This window comes from Gracilinanus agilis, chromosome 1 (genome assembly GCF_016433145.1).
Source record: "Gracilinanus agilis isolate LMUSP501 chromosome 1, AgileGrace, whole genome shotgun sequence".
Classification (NCBI taxonomy): Eukaryota; Metazoa; Chordata; class Mammalia; order Didelphimorphia; family Didelphidae; genus Gracilinanus; species Gracilinanus agilis.
In genome coordinates this window covers 254,788,016-254,810,836 of record NC_058130.1, presented here as the reverse complement: position 1 = coordinate 254,810,836, position 22,821 = coordinate 254,788,016, and the positions used below count along the sequence as shown (strand labels likewise).

General features: G+C 33.4%; 1 protein-coding gene across 1 annotated transcript in view; it reads right to left on the bottom strand.

Moving 5' to 3' along the window:
* GNE (glucosamine (UDP-N-acetyl)-2-epimerase/N-acetylmannosamine kinase) overlaps positions 1–22,821 on the bottom strand; it is a 45,187-nt gene that overhangs the window by 16,047 nt on the left and 6,319 nt on the right. The window contains exons 2-8 of the mRNA XM_044660997.1: positions 19,128–19,330; positions 16,791–17,242; positions 13,704–13,856; positions 11,362–11,574; positions 6,917–7,004; positions 844–1,054; positions 352–481 (exon numbers count right to left, since the gene is read on the bottom strand). Of these exons, the coding sequence (XP_044516932.1) occupies positions 352–481; positions 844–1,054; positions 6,917–7,004; positions 11,362–11,574; positions 13,704–13,856; positions 16,791–17,242; positions 19,128–19,291 (1,411 nt within the window). The 5' untranslated portion in view covers positions 19,292–19,330. The remainder of the gene's footprint in view (positions 1–351; positions 482–843; positions 1,055–6,916; positions 7,005–11,361; positions 11,575–13,703; positions 13,857–16,790; positions 17,243–19,127; positions 19,331–22,821) is intronic.

Sequence of the window (22,821 nt, the reverse complement as noted above, 5' to 3'; positions counted from 1 at the left end):
TGAGTTCAAATCTGACCTCAGCCAATCATTAACTATGTGATCATGTGCATATCACTTAATTTGTTTGCCTCAATTTCCTCAATTGTAAAATGGAAATAATAACAGCACCTATCACACAGGGTTGTTGTGAACATCAAATGAGTTAATACTTGTAAAAGTATTTAGCCCAGTGGCATTGTGCTAGAAGATAGTGGGTACTATTAAAAACGCTAATTCTCCTTATGAGACAATTGTCATTTAATATTGCTGATAAATTGAAAATTACACACCAGAATCCAGCATATCTTGTAATCTAATTAACTTATTCTACACTGGTATTGAAGTATTGAAATTAAAAAATATAAAACTCACCCACTCCCAAAATTCTGCAATTTAGTTTGATAGCTTCTGCAGCAGCTTCCACGCACATCTGTAGAATTAATTTAATTCTTTCTTCATAGGTTTTGGGATTGGTCTGAGTGTACTTCTTAACTATTTCACCCTAAAAAGAGGAACAGGACCAGTAAGAAATAGATTGTGTTAATATTATTACATAATAAGGATGAAAAAATGATTCAGATTGATAATCCAAAGAATAAGCGTGGCCTAGATGAGGAGAACATGATGAAATGGTTGAGCACAGCATTAAAATTAATGTTCCTAGTTAAATCATATTGCTTTGTCCTAAATTTTCCATAATTTGAAGCAGTCAACCAGATCCCCTCTTCTTGTTTTGTTTTGTTTTTTTATTTGAATGATGGGTCACCAAGTTCCAATCATTTTTTTTAGTTTTCATTCTCCTTGACTACATTGTATGCAGTCAAGATACTGCAGACTAATTAGGACCACTTTAAGATTAATTACCTTCATACTGACTATTGCAACTCGAAGATTTGTTCCACCTAGATCAACAGCTAAGGCACTTTGGGTTTCAAGAATATGATCAATGTCTTTAGAGATGTTTTCCTTCACAGGGGGAAAGCAGAACTTCTTTTGCAGTGGCTCTTGGAGATCAATAGATTTGAGAAACTTCAAAATCCTTGGAACAGCATTCCCATCCCCATATATCTTTGAACTGCAATATACAAACATATTAAACAAAATCAAGTGATACAAAATGTCACATAGTATTTTAAAAATAATTATGACATCCAAGTTTCTGTAACTAAATATCTACATGTAGCAGAGCTGGTTTTGGATAGAAAGCCTAGATTTAATATAATACTGGGGCAGGAGGATACGGAGCTATTTACATATAAAAATTATCATAAAACAACATTAATTTAACAGAGGCTTTTTTCTCAACACAATCTAGAATTACACTATAATCTAAGATGTCTTCAGTTGGAAAATGATCTTCTTCCATGGTCTCTACTTATACGCAGCATAATAAAAAAATGAACAAAAAATTAATTTTTGTACTCTTGAAAAGGAAACTACATTGGAATAGTTGGGGGAAAGCCAACATAAATTAGTAAAAATTCTGAATTTTAGAATCATTTAAAGGAAATGCAGTTTCCTTATTATCTTTTAGTACTTATCAAGATGCCAAGGTATGGGGCTACATTTTAAGATCTTTGGAGTCTCAAAGCTTGAGTCCTAGTTTTGCCAGCTTACTGTACCATCTGATCATACACAGTGGTATCAAACTCAAATAGAAACGGTTCCTCAAGGGCAGCAGATCCCCTTAGAAAACAACAAATTAACATTATCTGTGTTGTACTATATTTTAATTTATTTTGTTAAACATCTCCCAACTATATTTCAATCTGGTTTGGCAGCCCTCAAGAGCTTTACAGTCACCTTGCTTCTAACACCTCTGACAATCTATTTTAGGCTCAGTGTTCTGAGGGAGAATGATATTTGCACTTCCTACTGTGCAAAATTTTTATGGGGATCAAATGACAACCAAAAGGTTTTCAGGAAAATCTCTGTGAAACTCTGTAAACCTTAAAAACAACAAGCTATGAAGCACTTCTCAGAACCTCAGGCAACTAATACTATGAATTGCAAGAACAGTTGGTAGGAGTTCTTTATCAGTAACTCTCAATATCAATGAAATAGGTCTAGACCAGCATTGGCGAAGTATTGGCCCAACTGTAACCTGTAACACAGAGGAGCTGCATTGTTCCCCCTCTTCCTAGCATCTGAGGATATTTTTTTGCATGCCTTGCCCCTCTACCTAGCCATGTTATAGCCAAAAAAAAGCTTATAGAAATATTATAGCTTATAGGAATATTATAGCTTATAGGAATATTATAGCTTATAAGAATATTATAGCCAAAAAGCTAAACTTGGCAATTAAGTAGGGGGGTTTTTGGATAATGTCATGCCGGGCATGAGCAGGGCAGTTATCTCTGGCTGACAGCCCCAGGGCCACAACTCCTCCCCTAGATGGAACAGCCTTGAAGATTCCTAGACAGAACAGCCTTGAAGATTAAGAATCATATCCTGTGGCACCTGGAAGCATCCCTACTCCCTCTGTCTAGCTATTAGCTAACCCTAAGACAAAGGCACCTATATCCTAGAAACATATATATTCCCTCTTCTGAATGCACCACTCAGGATTCTCTTTGCTGAGTTCCCCCAGTGCGCACTGGCAATAAAGCTTTCTCCTGCTTTGATTGCATTGTCTCGTGTGTTTCTCTGGAGGCCACCCATTTTGAACCCTAACAGCCACCCAACGAAAGCACTTCCTCCTCTTCTCTCCCATAATATGGGGGCTCACAGATAGCTTGAAGTTGCCCTCTGGGCATGCAAACTCAAAAACCTTCACCAGCACTGGTCTGGACCCTCCAACTTAATTATTAAATATTAATATGAGACCCTCTCATCAATAAATAAATAAACAAATAAACAAACAAAACTCAAACTGTAGAAGTATAAAAGTAAATTTCATTTAGCCTGACCCCTATTTAATTAGTGAATTGGAATTGCCTTTAATTGAAGTCAACTGACTTTCACTTTAAATTGAAATTTAACTGACTTTGATAAAATTAATTGAATTTAATTACTAATCTGAATTAGTCAAATTAAAACTAATGCATTTTTATGGATTAGACCCATGTGTAATCATCTCTTGCTTCCAAATAATAATAAAAATTCAAGTAAACAATCTGAAACTAGTAAGAGGTTTTTTTTTATTTTATAAAGATTTCAATATTTGAATAGAAGAGATCCTGTAAACTTGAATTTCAGTAAAGTACTTGCCAAAAATCTCCTCAAAGAAAGACTTCCAACATGAACTATCTTAAAGGAGCCCAACATACACTTCATGAAAGATTTAAAAGGATGTCTAGTGGAACAATAATCAAGGAAACCAAAGAAAACCACCTCCTCCATCTAGTCTTTAACATGAAGGTGTCAGAAGCATGTGGGTGCATGGAGCAAAGATATACCAAGAAGAAGTAACCAGGTGCAAAAGAGAGCTTGAGGCCAGCTGGATCTGTCTCTTAGCCTATTTAAAGTTGCAGGGGGGGCAGTCAACCCTTCATTGGCCACTGTGTACAAAGTCAAAGCTGGGTTGTGTGTATATACTTCAGGCTCCTCAAAGATCAATTGCAAGGAACAAAGGCAGTGAAGCACACCAGGCAGAGATTATGAAGTCCAGAAACAAGCACAGTTCCCAAAACTCAGTTCTGGTATCTTAGGGGTGCAAATGAGGATGATGGCAACTGCTAATTGGGGAGTTTACAACAAGAAGAGTCAAAGATGAGACTAGCACCTACCATGTGAAGGTAAGGCTGCCAGAGATCGCAGTACAGGGTGGAGAAGAGTCCCAGCCAGCCCCTCAAGAATTAGTAGTCACATTCAGACCAGAGAAGGGAAACTACCAAACAAGGCTGACTATATCTTCCAAGGGTACAGGAGGGGCCCTACTACCCGAGTACAGGATCATGACCCTAGAACAAAGTCCCAGTGCAGAAACTGAGCCTAAAGATATGAACAAACAGAAGAAACCTGAATAAATAAGGACTAAAAGAAACCCAGAGATAAATCTAGAAAAGAAACTCTACAACATATACAGATAGAACCTTGGGGGGAGGGGGGATTACCACAAGGGCTATAAGGGCATCTGGAAGAAATAGATTGCCTACCCTTACCACTCTTCTACCTACAAGTCAATACACAGAAGTTAAGGGTTTAAAATAAAAAAAAAAATTTAAAAAAAAGTGGTCCATATCTATCAAATAGGAAGTAAAAACATTTTTGAATGTAGAATTCACCTCCTGAAATTATAAATTGAAAACACAGAAGAATGACATAGCCAAAACCCAGAATTTCCAAAGCAAAAGGGAAAAAATATCCCACAAAGAGGGAAATAGTTCAAGCACTAAGGAATCACAGGCTCCTAAAAATCATCTGCAAACAGGAATATCTGAAGGACTTCACCATCCATGGCAAATTCCTCTTTGACATGATCTCATCACTGGAACCCCATCATCATGGCAAATTACCCTTTGCAAGCGTATATCTCTCTATTTTACACCTTGATTTGTATTTATTGTCAAGAGTCACTGAATGGGTTATTTCTTTTGTAAAATTTTATAAATAATTTGTTGTGAATTTTCCTAATACTGGCTAGTTTTCCTCTGAGCTCTTTTTAAAATCTGATTCACCAAAAGTCTGTGTGATTTAGTTTTTTAACCCTTAATTTTATTTATCACTTTGTTGCCTTTTTTGTTTTCATTGCTATCTTTGATTTTTCAGTACTTCTATTATTGTGCTTAATGAGGGATGAGGTTCTTTGTAACTTTTCTCATTTTTTTATATGCATAACCAATTCATTAATCTACTCTACCTTTTGTTGATAAAAATGTTTAGAGATCTCAAATGGACTGTTTTGGCTTCACACCAAAAGTTTTTGAAATTTTTTTGTTGTCAAATCAAAGAATGATTCCCTTTGATTAAGTTATCTATTGTTTCTATGATATATTCTCTTTGATGAATCAGTATTTTATGACCAAATAAGTCTGCATTCATGTTTGAATCTTTTCTCCAACATCCTTTTATTGATTCTATAACTTTGTTCTATTGTAGTCAATAAAGGATATGTTTAATAATTCTGCTACTCTGCAGGAAAGATTTCCATTGCTTCTTAGAATTTCTCCAGTGTTTTATTCTCAGGAACTCATATTAATGCATAAACTACAATTATTTTCACATTGGTCTTTTTGTAAATATTTATGATTACCGCTGAAATATGTAATGACCAAATATCTCATGAAATAATGTTTGTTGTTGCCTTTGAGCATGTGATAAAACCCACTCCTCCAACTCTTCAGGTATTCTATTTAAAACCACAACTTCCTCCTTTCTTCTGGTTTCATTAATACTGAGAATGTCAAAATTCTTCTCCTTGCGCAATATGTTTACATATTTGACAAAGACACATAGCAGGTTAAAAATAAAGGGCTAGAGCAGAATCTATTATGCTTCAGCCAAAGTAAAAAATGCAGGGGCAACATACTCTGAGTCAGCAATACCATTACTCGGTTTGTACCCCAAAAAGACAAAGAAAAAGGAAATAAACCTTTGTGTACAAAAATATTCGTAGTAGTTCTTTTATGTTGTGGCAAAGAATTAGAAATTGAGGGGATGCTCATCCACTGGGGAATGGCTGAACAGGTTGTGGCATATGATTATAATAGAGTACTATCATGCTTTAAGAAATGATGAGGGGGGCAGTTTCAGGAAAACATGGAAAAACCTATATGAACTGATGCAAACTGATATCAGAAGAACCAAGATGTCATTGTGCACACATATATAACAGCAATGTTATAATGATGATTAACAGTAAAAGGCTTGGTTACTTTGATTAATACAATGACCAAAGGATTCATGATGAAAAAATGCTATCCACTACCAAAGAGAACTATGAATTCTGATTGAAAATTGATGTATACTTTTCTATTTTTTGCTTTGTTTTATAACATGGCTAATATGGAAATAGATCTTACATGATTTCACATGTATAACTGATGCCTTCTCAGTGAAAGAAGTGGTGGTGAGGCAAGCTAGATTTCAATATTTAAAAAGAAAAGAATGTTAAAAATAAATCATTTTATGGGTTTTTAAAAAAATCACAAAATATTCTGTTGTGAGCCATAAAGAAACAGCATAATCTGTAAATCCCATCAGATCCAGGTGTAGTTATAACTACTCTATGACTCTTTTCATTAATAAAAGTTTTGATATATAATAAATCACTTCAATTTAAAAGAAAAGGGTGAATATGTGGGAGGCCAATAAGAGAAACAGAGTCTCAAATAGATATTTTTATCTGGACCCTATCGAAAGCTACTCTGCTAGTCAGAGCCAGACAGGATGGGCTATCTAAGATATAAATCTTGACTCCTCTTTTGATCCCTTTTATGATCCACACCTTTTTCTTATTGGAAAAGCATTATAGTCTTATTGGAAAACTGTAAGTCCTTAGCAAACCAGAATTCAAGAGGTTAACACTCTCTCTCGGTTAAAATGCAGCTTCTTGGGATCAAAAGAATATTTCTAGACAGTCAAGGTCAAAATTAGACAAAACCTCATTTAGCTTTCTGAAATAAGGCGACTAGAACTCAACCTTGGACTTTGTTCTATTCCAGGCTAATCTCTACCCTGAAGACTGAGGTAAGTACTTAGTAAATGCATGTTGACTTGACTAGAAAGGCTTTATTAGTAATATATATGTATGCAAGTACCTTAGAATAGAGACCAAAGGACCATGCTACCTACTTCTTTGGAGAATCCAGAGTGTCAAACTTACATTATTTCATTATAATCTCTTAAATTAGGTATTCTCATGCCTAGTGATTATTGTTAGTCATAGATGCTAACATTTTCTGGGCCATTAAATCATCATATAATAAGTAATATGATCCTGTCTTCCAGAAACATCAGTTTCTTTCTGCTACCCAAAAGCTGGTCTGATGCTTACCAAGGATACTGTTTGCCAAACTGGAGGTGCAGAGCTTGCAGTATTTTATCTTGAGTATCAGCATCTCGAACATGAAGAACATTTTCACCTACCAAAACAAAGTGACTATATTTCAATGATAGAGAGGAGAAAAAAATGAATAATAAAGTAACTATTTTTATACTATGTTTTTAATGAATATTGATGACTCAAAGGGATTTAAACTTCTATTAGCAGTGTCAGGTTTTCCATCTTATGTTTTTAAGAGAACTCTCTAAGACTTCTAAAGAATAGGTGGGGGACATATAATAATAGATCTGCATCGTGAGCAGAATTTATCATGCAACCAAATAAAATCCATACCAATTAGCCCGATATTGCAAGGAAGGAAAAGTATTGATGAGACATTGTAATGGCTGGGCAACTAAAAGGTACCATGAAGACACTGGACACTGGATGTGGAAATGGTATAAATAAACTACCTGCTTGATTTTAGTTTAAAATTTTTTATTTCTAAATTGCTTTGACACCTTATACAACAATCCCCAACTTATTCCTACTGAACTGCCTACAATGTATAATCTTATTATAATAATATAATACAAGGGAAATAAAGTAACATAAAAGCACTGGTTGCAACTATAAAGACATTCGACCTGACACTTTCAAAGTTCTCCATTTGTTAAAAGAAAGAATATGTGTGTGCTTTGTGGCAGTATCAGTGTTGTCAACTAGTCTTCATCTGAAAGTTGTTGCTTTTTAAAGTTATCTTTATTTGCAAAGTTATAATAAATGTATATTATTCTTTTGATTTTGCTTTGTTCACTATTCATCACTTGAGGCAAATCTACCCCTATTCCTTTGAAGCGTTTATATTTTTCATTCCTTGTGAATGAATTAAAATACCTGTTTGTCTGCTTCCTCACCAATACTGAATTTTTCCATCCTTGCCAATTTGATGAGTATGATGTGATACCTCAGATTTCTTATAATTTTAACATTTCTCATTCTTAGAAATTTTAAGCACTTTTGTAGTTGTTGATAGTATGAATTTTTCCTTAAGCTGAGGTCAAAGGCACTTTCCATTTTTTAATTAAAGTTTTTTTAATCAATCAGCAAAAATCTCTCCTTCCCATACATACCCCCACCCCACTGGAAAAGAAAGAAAAACAAAACCTCTGTTACAAACACATATAATCCAGCAAAACAAATATCCACATTGGCTATACTAAAAAAAAAATACAAAACACAACTATGTCCCATTCTGCACTCTCTTTCACCTCTCCATCAAGAGACAGTAGCATATTTCATCATTAGTCTTCTGGAATCATGGTTAGCCATTATGCTGATTAGAGTTTCTAAATCTTTCAAACTTACTTGTTATTTACAATATTGTCATAAAATTGTTTCCTTCTAGTTCTGCTCACTTTACTCCCCATCAGTTCTTTTATTTATTTATTCTTTAAACCTTTACCTTCCATCTTAGAATCAACATTTAGTATTGGCTCCAAGGTAAAAGAGCAGTAAGGGTCACATAAGTTTTCAGTTAACTTTTGCAAGGGTAAAAGCTTTTGTTGCATCTTTGCATTACACTAGGAAGTATCTATGTCCAGATCTGAACCCAGGATCTCTCGTCTCTAACTTGGCTCTATAGCCACTGGGCCATCAAGCTGCCCTTGCACTTTTACAAGTCTTCCCAGGTTTCTCTGAAACCATCCCTTTCATCATTTCTTACAAAAAAAAATAATATTTCATCACATTTGTATATTGTTAACTTGTTCAGCAATTCCTCACCTACATTTACCATTCTTTGTCACTGCAAAGAGTTGCTAAAAATATTTTTATACATCCTTACTATTTGTTTTACTTTGAGCTAGTCCATCACTTCTTCTACCTTCCCTCCAATTCCTCCTTCTCTCTTTTCTCCCTGTTTTGTTGAAAGAAATGTTATCCAACTGTGTGTGTGTGTGTGTGTGTGTGTGTGTGTATACTTCTCTCCTTTGTCAAATTCAGAAGTGAGGTTCAAGTGTCAGCCACTCCCTTCACCCCTTCTTCCCTGTTTTATAAAATTATATTTATAAACTTGTCTGAGATAATTTTCTCTAATTTTCCTCTCCCTCTCTTTCTCTAGTATATTCTTTCTCTCCCTTTCTACTCTTCTTCTAGATGGAATAGACCCTCTCAGGCCTTCTGTCTAAAAGGACTACTATGACTCCTGATGATAGGATTCAGAAAGGACACATATATCATCTCCCCATTGTTTAGAATGTAAATAATTTATTGTTTTTAGCCTCTTATGATTATTTGTTCATATTTAACATTTTTCTTGACTTCTGTGTTTGAACTTCAAAGCTTCTATGCAATTCTGATCTTTTCATAAGGAATACTTGAAAGTCTTTTTTTTTTTTTTAAACCCTTGTACTTCGGTGTATTGTCTCATAGGTGGAAGGAAGATTGGTAAGGGTGGGCAATGGGGGTCAAGTGACTTGCCCAGGGTCACACAGCTGGGAAGTGGCTGAGGCCAGATTTGAACCTAGGACCTCCCGTCTCTAGGCCTGACTCTCACTCCACTGAGCTACCCAGCTGCCCAATACTTGAAAGTCTTGCATTTCATTAAAAGTCCATTTTCTTCCTGTAGAATCATACTCAGTTTTGCTGGGTAAGTTATTCTTGGTTGTAAGCCTATATCTTTTGCCTTCTGGAATACTATATTCCAAGTTCTCCTCTTCTTTATAGTGGTAGTTGTTAAATTGTGTGTTATCCTGATTGAGGCTCTTCAGTACAATTTTTTTTTCCTAGCTGAAGTATTTTTCTTTGATCTGAAAGCTCTGGATTTAGGCTATAATGTTCCTGGAAGTTTTTCATTTGGGAGTTTCTTTGAAGAGGTGACTGGTAAATTCTGTTTCTACTTTGCCTTCTGGTTCTAAGAGATCTGGGCAGTTTTCTTTTCAAATTTCTTGAAGTATAATATTTAGACTCTTTTTTAATCATAGATTTCAAGGAGTACAATTTCTTAAATTTCCTCTTCTTGACATGTTTTCCAAGTAAGCTGTTTTTGTTATAAAATACCTAACATTTCTTTTTTCTATTTTTCAATCTTTTGACTGTGTTTTAATGTTTTTTTATTATCTCATAAAGTCATTACCTTCTACAATTTGGTCCATTCTGATTTTCAGGGAGTTTGTTGCTTGGGTAAGGTCTTATACTTCTTGTGTCAAATTGTTAATTTTGCTATATATCTATATCTTCTAAATATATATATGTATATATGTAAATATATACATATAAATATATATATACACATATCTTCTTCTGCACCTCTCATTTCTTTTCTAATTCTTTCTTCATAGCATTCTCATTTCATTTACAAAAACATTTTAATTCTTACTTCATCTCTTCCAGGAATTCTATTTGAATCTGCACCCAAAATATGTTTTTCTTTGAGGCTTTACCCTTAAGATGTTGTAGAGACACTCTCTTCTGGTTTTGTCTTAAGCATCCCCTGCCATCACAATAACATTTTGGTGGTGGGATTCTCTTTGTTGTTTACTGATTCATCTAGCCTCCTTAACTTAAGAGCTAGGATCTGCACATTTCTGGAGGGACTATTTGGACTGATAAAGCTGTTGCTTTCTTGGACTCCTGAATATTGTGCTATTCTAGAATCTCTGGGACAGTTTAGACAGCATACATTTCAGTGCTCCCAAAATAGTCTCATCATCTCCACTCCCCATCTGTGTTCTGTAAGCACCTGATCTGGTTTGCGGTCTGAGAAACCTCTTTGGAGATTCAGTAAACTTCTGGACTCAGCAAATATTGTTTCAGCAAAAGAACACTGATGGTTCGGGGTGACAAAGCTTTAGATTTCCCTTTGGTCTGGCATTCCTGCCCTGGTCATACCTCTACAGATTTCAGAGTGGACTGTAAGCTAGAACTGAGACACTGCTTAATTCCTGGGGTCCCAGCCATCCAAATAGTCTTTGCTTCTGAACTTGCTTCTTTCTGGCTACATAGGCACCAGTGTTCCTTACCCAGGAACACCATATCCAAGTACTGGTCCCCTCCAACTGAGTAAAAATCCAAACTGGGCAAGGCCTTTTGACATGTGATTTGACTAAGCAACTGACATTTAAGTTAAAACGAATAAAGGGTAAAGGACAACACAAATGATAACATGCTAAAGGAGGCAATAAGTAGTAGGAAAACTAGGTCCCTAGAATTTCTTAATCAAAATTCCTGGACTATCTAAAACTTGATTTTGTAACATTATAATAAAAGTTCTGTTTTGTTACACTAATAAGATCATTATGATATATAATTATAAAGGGCAAAGAAAGTTATTGAGGATAATTGAGAAGTTATTGAGGAAGTTAAGGAGAAGCAAGGTACCTATATCTCAACATAATATATGTATGAATATCTGTATAAAGATAATTTTGTTTTTAAAAAGTTAAAACAGAGATTACCTGTTTCTCTTCCAATCTGTCGTGTTCCTAGATTGATCACAGGGGTACCAAATGCTCCCACTTCTCGTACCCCACAACTGCTATTGCCAATTATACAACCAGCATGAGCTACAAGTTGTATGAACTGGTCAAAAGGTACATGTTTAACTGCTCGGAAATTGGGGTGATGCTCAACACCCTTCTTCCTCATCACTCGAACCATCTCTTTGCTTCCTATGAAAAACAAAGTTTTATTAAAAACTAAATATTTACTTGTTCACAACTTATTTTCATTTACAAGTGTTTTTCACTTAATCTAATCTTCAGTCAAAGTCAAGTGAAAACTACATTTTTTAAATAATAAATTGAGTTATTGATCTTTTCAAGAAAATTAATGTTTATTAATATTTTGGCCAACTGACTGATCTAGCTCTTCTAAGAATTTAGTTGAAAGGAATCTGGATTTTTCAAACAGAAAAAAACATAGCAAAAGCTCTTTTCTAATAATATCTTATGAGTATTTAGAATAACTAAAAATTAATTATGAGAAGGCAGCTATTTAATACCTTTTGGGTCATAAGTTTAGGGTTCATTCTGAGAGAATTACCACTTGAACTCCTTAAGACAGAAAAAGAGCTTTTTTTTAGGTTTAAATATTCAACTCAAGAAATAGTTTGCCTCTTGGTCTTTGGCACAATATTGTATCATAGAATTTCAGAGCTAAAAGTGATAGAAAAAATCATCTTGGTTCATTTTTATAATTGGTAGCTTGCCTAATTTGGTAATTTAATTTTTTACAATTTAAACCATTCCAATTGAATTGAGATTCAGATATGTGCAGCGACTTGTGCTAGGTCACACAGCTAGTTAGTAGAAGACCCATGACTAGAATATGACTTGTGATATTCTAATCTTTCTACTACCCACCACTGTCTTTATTTTGAGTAATATTAATGCTTTTGTTAGAAATTTATCATTTTTTAAAGTAATTTAAATTTTTTCCTTTTTTGGTACTAAATATATGATTTCATTCATACAGGTACCTCCCAGAGAAGAAACATTCAATGCAGCTTGGCAACTGTTCTGCATTTTATAATATTGGAAAGTTCCTAAGGGCATTGTGATTTGTCCAGGGTCACAAAGCCAATATATGTCAGAGATTTTACTCAAAGACAAATATTCCGGTCTCCAAGGCCAGCTCTCCATTTATTCATTTTAACTCACTAAATTCAGTCCTAAGGTCAACATTTTCCAACAGAAAGTCAGAATGTCAGTTTAAAATATCAATTAACAAAATATCATTTGAGAATCAATTTAATAATATAAGTATCTCTGTAAGTGATATACAATGATATCTTTAAAAGTTTACATAAATAACAAAAAGAAAAAAGTTAAAATTTTTAAAAAATGTTTAGTAATATGCAGGGTGAAGGGGGGGGTCTCTGATTTTTTTAACATTGATCTTTTAATTTCCATTTAACAATTAAAAAAAAACAAGGGAGAAGGAGGGAGTGTTTAATTGATACTGTGATACCATACCAGCCATATTTCCCAGAGGAAAAATCCATAAGAACTCAAGGACAACTTTAGACTATTCAACTAGTCTCAAGAGTACCTTGGAAATATATCTGTGCTGTAAGGTTCAAACATAATAATGAATGTAAAACATTTTTGCAAACCTTAAAGGTTAAATGAATGCCAATAATTACTTTTATTATTATTATCCTATAGTCACCAGGCCTCTAGCCCAGTAATGACTTCATGTCCAGAGCACTCTACTATACTCTTGCTGAGCTTAGGCAATGTTTATAGAGCAATACGAGAGTGTACTGGTAAACATTTAACAATAGGTTCTCCGGCGTGGACATATATATTTATATACACACATACTTAGGCTAATACTAAAAGTTTAACAATAACTCTCATATTTAGAGCTGGCTCCCCAACAACCTTGGTTTATAGCTAACATCACTCTCTAAGAGAATAATTAGATGGATGTCAAACCATTGCAACGAGTAGGATTTATCCTTTTTTCCAAGAGAGGATAGATGCTTTTCTGGTTTTATTGGTAAATGAAGCAATTACCGATTACTGTTTCTTGCATTTTTTCTCTTACTACTTGGCAAGAGACTTTAGTATAATGTGGCTTCTGGAAATAGAAAATTCTGGAATCAGAGGGTAAGTTTTCTTAATGTTCTCTTTCCTCTTAAACTTACTCTAATCACTAAGCACTGAAAATACTATGTAACTGAGGGTCCAATATTCTCAACAACTTCCAATAATAATAGATTATATGAGGAAAATATGTAGATTACCAAGAAGATAGACTTTGGCTATAATATTGCATTTTGAAATTCAATTACCTGCATCAATATTTGGAAACAGAATTAGCGTCCTCTTATTAAATGAGATAAGTGCATCCAATGTTAATTCAAACATTTTTATAGAATGCTTAATGTCAGTAGTCACTGGATGCTGTAGTGCTACTATGTAATCTTTTGGTTTTACATCATCACCTGTGTAGAAAGAAGCAAATTATATTATTTTTATTAGTTAAAGGGTTACCAAAAAAAAGTTTTGAAAGCAAAATCAGAAGATTTATGTCTTCAAAGTCTAAACTGAAAATTATTTTCACTCTGATAATTCACAAGGTCTAACAGGATACTTAAATTAGAAAATTTAAATTAGAAATACCTAATAAAAATGCTATCAGGCCAAACACAGAAATTAAATAGCTTAACAGGTTTTTTAAAAGTTCTTGGTACGAAAGACACAAAATATAGTTTTATAGTTTTAAAGTTAACAAAAGTCCTAGGGATTATAAGAAGGAAGATTCCTCATTTCTTATTATACTTGAGTACAGTTAACATATCCTCAGTAAACATTAACATTATAATAATACATTATCCTTGGAAAAGTTGGAAAAGCAATCATTTAAAATGCCAAGCAAATCTTTAATATACTAGAGTTTCATGATAAGACAGCTGATAGTAATATAAAATTCATTGTATGGTTGGGCTTTTTTAGAGTCTACACAAGGCAATTTCTTTTTTGAAATGTCAGAAATACCTCATTATTCTCTCTGTTTCTCCTCTAACAAATTCTTCCCTAAATGAGCCGCCCCTATTGTCCCCTCAAGGACAATATTTAGACTTCTTTCTTAAAATATTTGTATTATAAAATCTACTTGAAATAACATGGGATATTTATAGCATAATGTTATTTTATTAGTAAACACTGAAAATGAACTATAATGTTACAGAATAAATTATCTTATTGAATAAATGAGTAAGTAATTCATTGAAAATGTTGTCAATTTCCAAGAGTCAATTAGAAGCAGTTATCTTAAATGATGAAGTGTAAGCTCATTGTGAGTAGTGATGGTTGCATTCTTTCTACTGGTATCCCTTGTGCCTAGAAGCATGTCTGCTATATAGCAGCTGCTTAATAAATACTTCTTATTAAGAGTAATCAACACTACATTGCATTTGGCTATCGATGATAAAACTGACTTTAGATTGGCACTTGATTAGTTTCTAATGTAGGAAAGACAGGACAAATATATGATGTAAGAAGAAAGGATCAAAAAACACCTAATAAGTTTGAAATGAGGAACAAAGAAAGACAAAGGTCCAAAATAACACCCTCTTTGGTCGAGGTTAAAAACAAGTGTTGCATAATTTCTAACCACAGGAACCCAAATAAGAGAAACAAAGTCTCAGACTGCAAGCCAAAAAGAAATAGGTTTATTGAGAGAGGGCTGGTCTCATAATAAAGCTGGACTTCTGGTCAAGACCAAAAGACCCAGAGCACTGTGAGAGGCCTTCCTTTATACTCCAAGAATATCATAACTTATATACCAAGTTAAAAATAATCTAAGATCTTGTTAAAAATACAGATGTGGCATTGGTTGAAGTAGTCAGGAAGTACTTCTCACTGGTAGAAGTCACTTGATGATGACTTGAGAGTCATTTGATAGACAAGGGGGAATCAGGGGAATCTGAATCCTACTTTCTAAGACTGATGATGTCAATGATGACGAGTGGGAGGTACCAGGTTTTGAACCGGGGGAAAAGCCTGATGATATATACTAGATTACAAGCTCGGGACACAAATTCAGGCTCATAATTGCTGAGGGTACATGATACAGCAAGTTTAAAGCTAAAACTGAGACCTATTCTAACAATTATTAAATAGGCTAACACTATATTTCTCTTACTAAGCAATCATAAAATGTTACTAAAATCATAAATAATGTTATTTCACTTATGCTAACATGATTAACTATCCTAGAATTACAATATTGATTAATTCAGTACTAATTGCTAACCTAACAATCTGACCCTCATATAAGGGGATAGGGGATTTCACACTCACACAATTTAATACAGATGAACTAAAAGCAATATTCTACTTGGAATCATTAAAGATAGGATGAAATTATTAAAAAAAGATAATGAAAAATAACAAAAAAGATGAAGTATCTTAACTATAATGAAAATGGAATCATAATATGTCTGTTATAATCTGATTAATAAGTATGACCAATATGGAATATGAAAGAATAGAAAAAACATCTCAAGAATCTGAAATTTGTGACTATGCCTCCAGCACTAAGCAAAAGTAGAAAGCTGCCCTGAACTATACTTACCTATCGCTGGGGTTAGTTATCTTATAAAATAAGGAGACCCAATTCCTTCAGTTGCTACTGTGGTATGAATAGAAATATTTGTTTTCTTTAGCATAACTTTTTCTTTGATTCCACACTCACTCAATGATCTGACATTTAATTACATTTCTTGATTAGATCTATCTTTCAGGAAAAGGATGTGCTGAACAGATAAACGTTGCTGATAATCATCCCTAGATATATTGTAGTAAGATAGAAAATTAGCATTCTACTTTATAAGTTATAAAATGGAACTTATAAGTTACCTCCACAATAAAAACCAAATTAGGTTTATTTCAAAATTGGAAGTAACTCATATTAGATTTTTTGAAGTAGGTAGGTGGCTTAATGGATAGAAAGCCAGGCCTGGAGACAAAAAGTTCTGGGTTCAAATTTGGCCTCAGACACTTCCTAACTGTGAAGTGACTTAATCCCAGTTGCAGAGCCTTTATTGCTCGTCTGCCTTGGAACTGATACTCAGTATCAATTCTAAGAGAGAAGGTAAGGGTTTTTTAAAAAATTATATTCTCACATGAAGTTACTTTTTAAAATAAAAAACAAATGACTAAAAAACTTAGAAAACATATAAAGGATATGAGATAAATGTTTTCTGTAAGTTTAATTTGGGCCCTTGATGAATTAGTAAATTGTGTTACCATGTAAGCAAAAACCAACCCCAAAGCAAACCCGAAAGCAAAAACTTGCCTTCTACTAAAGAATATCCAACATTTTCTAATAGAACAAAAGCAATCATTATATTACTATTTAGTGTAATACATACCTAACCACATACGAATAATACTCATGTGGTCTTTATTCTTGGCTGAAAGGAGTTTATCATATGAGGGGCAGCCTGCCAAAAGGATGCGATCATGATCTTCACACATAGATATCAGATGTTGTTCTGCATTTCTGGTGCAGCACACATGATAATGAGCCAATTTGGTTATAGCATGTCTAATAGAGTCATCTATGGTCCCACTTACTTCTCCACCTTCAATATGAAGAATACGAATATTCATCAAGGCAGCAGATGTAGCCACAGCCAATGCGTCAAATCTATCACCATGAACAATCATTATGTCAGGGTTCAGACGATTAAGAACATCTGGTAGTTTCACTAATGCAAGACCTACTGATTCCACCATGGCTGCCTCATCTTCACCCCTAACTATGGTGTGTAGCCTTGTATTAATGTCAAAATCATCTTGTTCAATCATACGATATGTGTTTCTAGGTAGGAAAGAAAGAATTTATTAGAACATTTATTTGAATCAAAGCAATAATAATACATGAGAAAAGCAATATAGTGACAATCTCAGAATAGGATAAACACTTATTAAGAAAGCACAATCTTTGAAAATCTAGAAACAGGATTTCTAAGTCCTATTTATCTGTAAAAATGCAAACTTTTTTTTTAAAAATAAAACCCTTACCTTCTGTCTTGAAGTCAATATTGTGTATTGGCTCCAAGGCAGAAGACTGGTAAGGGCTAGGCAATGGGGGTTGGGGCGGGGGGCGGGGGGGCAAGTGACTTGCCCAGGGTCACACAACTAGGAAATGTCTGAGGGCAGATTTGGACCTAGGACCCCCCATCTCTAGGCCTGGCTCTCAATTCACTGAGCCACCCAGCTGCCCCCCAAAATGCAAACTTCTAAGTGGCAGAGCCAATATGATTCTCAATGCAACAAAGGAAGAGAATACCATGTTAAAGAAAATTCTAGTTTTGATGGAAGGAAACTAAGGGAGTAGCTCCCAAATCTGTCCCATTGTCTCTAGTCAGTAATTATTTTATTGAAATTATTTTATTGTCAATTTTCTATTTCATAACCACACCAATTTAATAACTTTTTTCATTCTTCCATTATTTTTTCTTTTTAAATTTTTCTAATTTTAGTTTTTTCAATTTTTTCAGTCTTCCATTTATTGAAGCAGGTGGCTAAGAAAAATGTTTAGATTTCCTTCTCTGAATGTCTCCTTTTCACCAAATTTTCTCTCTACCTTATCTCCAAGGCAGGTAGGAATCTGCTCAGATTTCTTTCTCTTATTGTCATTCATTTTGTCCTTCATATTACCTCATTTCAAAGCTGATTTTTCTCCCTGGACAATCAGAACTTACTTCATACACTCATGTTAAAATGTTGATGTGCTTTCAATAAAATAATTTCAAACAAAACCAAAAAATCCCTTGAAAAAAATTTCTATAATCTGAATCTTATTTTTTAATAGTGATGGCAGTTAGCAAAACTGTCTTTGAAAACTAAGTAACGCTACCTTAAACCACTAGGGAGCATTAAATGACACATATATTATCCAAAGACCATTTAATTTCTTCTTCTTCTTTTTTTTAATCTTTAACTTATATCTTAGAACCAACATCATGTATTGATTCCAAGGCAGAAGAGCAGTCAGGCCTAGGCAATGGAGGTTTAAGTGACTTTCCCAGGGTCATACAGCTAGGAAGTATCTGAGATCATATTTGAAGCCATGACCTTCTGCTGTCTGTAGGCCTGGTTCCCAGGCTATTACCTAGCTGCCCCCAAAACTATTTAATTTCAAGTATACTTGCCAAGGATGATCATATATTTCCATCTTTTCAAAGATTTTCCCAAACCTTTCTCCTTTTGTATTTTGTTCAAGTTTAGTTCAAAAGTATGAACCACAGCTAATTAATTTAATTGATGCATGTTAATATTAATATTCCTTTTTTGCTTTATTTCTGAATTGGACTTAAAACAACTTGTATATTTGAATTTATTATACATTATTAATTTAATATTATCCCTTGTATACAAAATGGAATAATAATTCTCATAAGGATATTAGTATTATTAATAAATGTAAGTGTTAAAATGTTACTTAACCTCCTAGGCCTCAGTTTACTCATCTGTAAAATGAGAAGCTTGAAATAGATGACCTCACAGTTCTCTTTCAGCTCTATGCATTTGTTATACAGTACTAAGTTAATATTATACCTTGCCGACTAATTCTTAATTTTCACAATCCAGTTATCATAAGAGAATATGTCATTAATAAGTGGGATAGTTTTCTGATACAATTGAAAATGGCCCTTCTCTCCAACTACATAAAATAACACAAGAAATGGTTTTTATCTTACCCATAGTCATCTATTAGGTGAGATCCAAGTACTACCACATCAAGCTCAAAGAACTGAGGCTCTGCTTTAATGCCAAACATGATAGGGGCAAGTTTTGAATAATCAGCTCGGTTGCATGTAGCAACACAAACTCGGAGTTTTCTATTGTTCCCATTCTTCTCCATGATTTTTTTTCGTTTTGAGAGGTTCTCAAAATAGAGTTCCTAAATTTGAAGAAAATAAATGTTAACATTATCTTTCATACATATCAATTTTCTAAATATTTCAACAGAAATATGCATATCATAAACTTTTCACAAACCTGACAGAACCTAAATACAACCTAGAGCAATTACAGCTATGTGGTTTCACAAGCAAACTTTTTAGATTACAGAGACAAATCATAAATAAGTTAGCACAAAATTCAGTATTCAGAAAAGAACTATATTATACTTCAGGAAACAAAGGCAAATTTAAATATCATGGGCTATACTTTTTAAAAGATTCTTAATATTCCAAGAGATTATGTGATAGGAATTGGGAACCCACAAAGAGGGAAGTGGAGATTGAACATAATATATCCTGACAACTATGGTGCCAGTGATAGAATATATAGAGTACCTCACTTAACATCACCCAGACCTATCTATTCACTCTTGCTTGCTGTTCATTCATCCAAAAAATATTAACGAAAGTCAACATTGCACTTTAAAGTTTTCATAAAATGTGAAAACGTTAACTCATGTGACCTACATAACTACCCTGTGAGTCAGATATTTAAGCATAATCATACTGCTAAAACTTTTCCAGTAGATGGTTTAAAATAACGTCTTCCCACATTTCAAATCTTCTACCCTAAAATTAACTCTTTCCTCTATAAATATATAGAAATACAATGCAATAAGATGAAACACAATTGGCAAAGGGTTCTTTTATGCACATAAGCTTATGTATCTATTAAAATTTAGTCTGACAAGGAGATTCAACAACTTTCCTCAGTAATCTTTTACACTTGTCAACACTCTTTACTTTATGAAATTCCTTTTCCATGCAGGCATCACTTTTAAGATCAGTTTTTTGGGAGGCAATTTGCTGTACAGAACTTGGAGTTTTAGGACTTTAGTTCAAATCCCATTTTTATAACTATGAAACAGGCAAGTAACCTAATCTCTCTGGGTATCAGTTTTCTCATCTATAAAATAGCCACCTAGCTGCCCCTCTTCAGGACAATGTCAAAAGGGTGCTAGCTTTGGTAAAGCTGACCAAATTACAAAGACTTTGAGTATAGTCAGGCTACCAACTGTGTCTGTTATCCAAGCACCTGCCCAACTAATGTCAGGAAGTCTTAATACCAAAAAGCTTGCTAAAAGGAAATTAATTTTTTATTAATACAACAATTCACAAAGACCTAGTTACTAAGGCAAAGAAAGAGTAATGGTCTACTTTAGAGACTTAGAACAAAGAAATTACAAAACCACGTTTATATAGTATTTTGAACTTTTTAAAGGAAAAGTTATATGTAAATATAAATTCTATTACTATTCATTAGCTTTACATTTCTGAAAATGTTCCAGGTATAAAATTGATATGTGACCTGAATATTAAAGGTCACTATATATATATATATATATATTTTTTTTTTAAACAACTACTATAAGAAAATAAGATCAGTTACCTTTTACAATTATGGCAATGGGGAGAATTCTTAACTAAAAATGTATAGATATAATAAATAATAAAACATGATGCTGACTAAAATTTTAAAGCTTTTATTCAAATTAAATCAATAAAGGGAGAAAAGAGAAAGTGAAGTGGAAAAAATATTTGCATTATTAATCCTCAATAAAAGCCTAAAATATACAAATGACTGACAAATATATCATACCAAAAACCATTCTTCCAACCTGTTCCAAATTACTAAATGGTAAAAGAAACGTAAATAAAAACAACTCTGAGATCTCACTTCAGGACATGCTAAGGGTCAAAAACACATAAATATATCATTAGTAGAGCTGTAAATTTGTCTTATCATTCCAGAAAACAATTTTAATAAGTGACTAAAATGTCCACATCCTTTGATCCAGAAATCCCAGTGCTAGTCATATAACCCAAATACATTAAAGATTGAAAAAAAGATATCATCCTTACTAAAATATTTAGAGTAGCACTTTTTGTGGTAGCAAAGAACAAGAAACAAAGTAATTGTCTATTTAAGAATAGATAAACAAGTTGTGGGGGTGAATATAGTGGCATATCAATATTCTATAAGTAATTATGACTATAAAGTATACAATGGAAAAAACCTGTATGATCTGATGCAAAGTAAGCAAAAGCTGGAAAACACTGTACACAATGACTACACAAACAACAAAACTCCACAAAAGTGAATGCTGTATGAAGACTGAGTCAGGCACTGAAAAGGAGATGAAGAAACACCCCTTTCTACTTCTTTGCAGAGGTGGGCAGTAGGGATTTGTGTAGTCATAGTGTATATTGAGATAATGCCCATACTGTCACTTAGCTGATGTGTTGGATAATTATGCCAAAGTGATTTTCCTGCTATCTCTTTTTTATTCTTTGTTACAAGGGCTGACTTTATGTTTAGGGGAAAGTTAGAGGATGTATATGGAAAGCTAATATAAAAACAAAGATCTTAACATACATGCATTTTTTTAAAGATGGGAATAGTCAATGTGGGAAGGGCTTTGGGACAATTTTTTCACTGCAAAATGTTTACTAAAACATAAAGCAATGAATAGTGAAATATATCCTGATTTGGGGACAGAGGGAGGAAAGGAGAAAGTAAGAATAGATGGAAACAACTCAGAAAGAAAAGAGGCATGAGAACATAATATCAACAGGGCTGCAAAGTAGTCCAACTCTTTAAGATTTTAATCTGGAATTATTTAAGAAAAGTGACAAAATTTTCCATAAACCTTGACCCAGCAATACCATTTTAAGTTATATACACCATGGAAATCAAAATAAACATAGCAGTATTCTTTGTGATAGCAAGAAATGGAAACTAAGTAGATGCCCATTGACTGAGGAACTGCTAGAAAAAATCAACTATGGTCTATTAATATAATGAAATATTACTATATGTGGAAAGAAAAGACACATGATAAATTTAGAAGAACACAGGAAAATCATATGACCTCATTCACAGAGAAATAAAATTCATAGTGAAAAATGGGCAGCTGATTTCTTTCTTACTTTCTCCAAAAAAGTAAACTTAATTTGGTAATCCAGAAGTGCTAATGCTGCCTATTGAGAGGTTAGCAAATACTTGTTTTCTCATAATTAAAAGTCATCAAACTACAAAAATCCAGGTTAAAATAAAATTGTAAATATATATACATATATATATATAATATATATATCTGAAGTAAAATGGTATATATACTCTATACTCAAATTTCTGGGTTAGATAATAAAAGGAAAAGCTTAAAGAAATTAATATTTTATTATTAAAATCTAAAGTCTGATGAGTGACAATATGTTTGAAAATATAAATTATCTGGAACATTAATACAATTAAGCTTACTTTGTGACCATTTACAATTAGATGAAATCACATTGTAAAATGTCATGATAAAGACTTAATTCCTATAACTATTAGGATTTTTTGTTTGTATATTTATTGCTATTTGTTTTTCTTCTGCTTTTTTCACTCTGCATGATCTCATAGAGATTTTTTTCTATATTTCCTCGC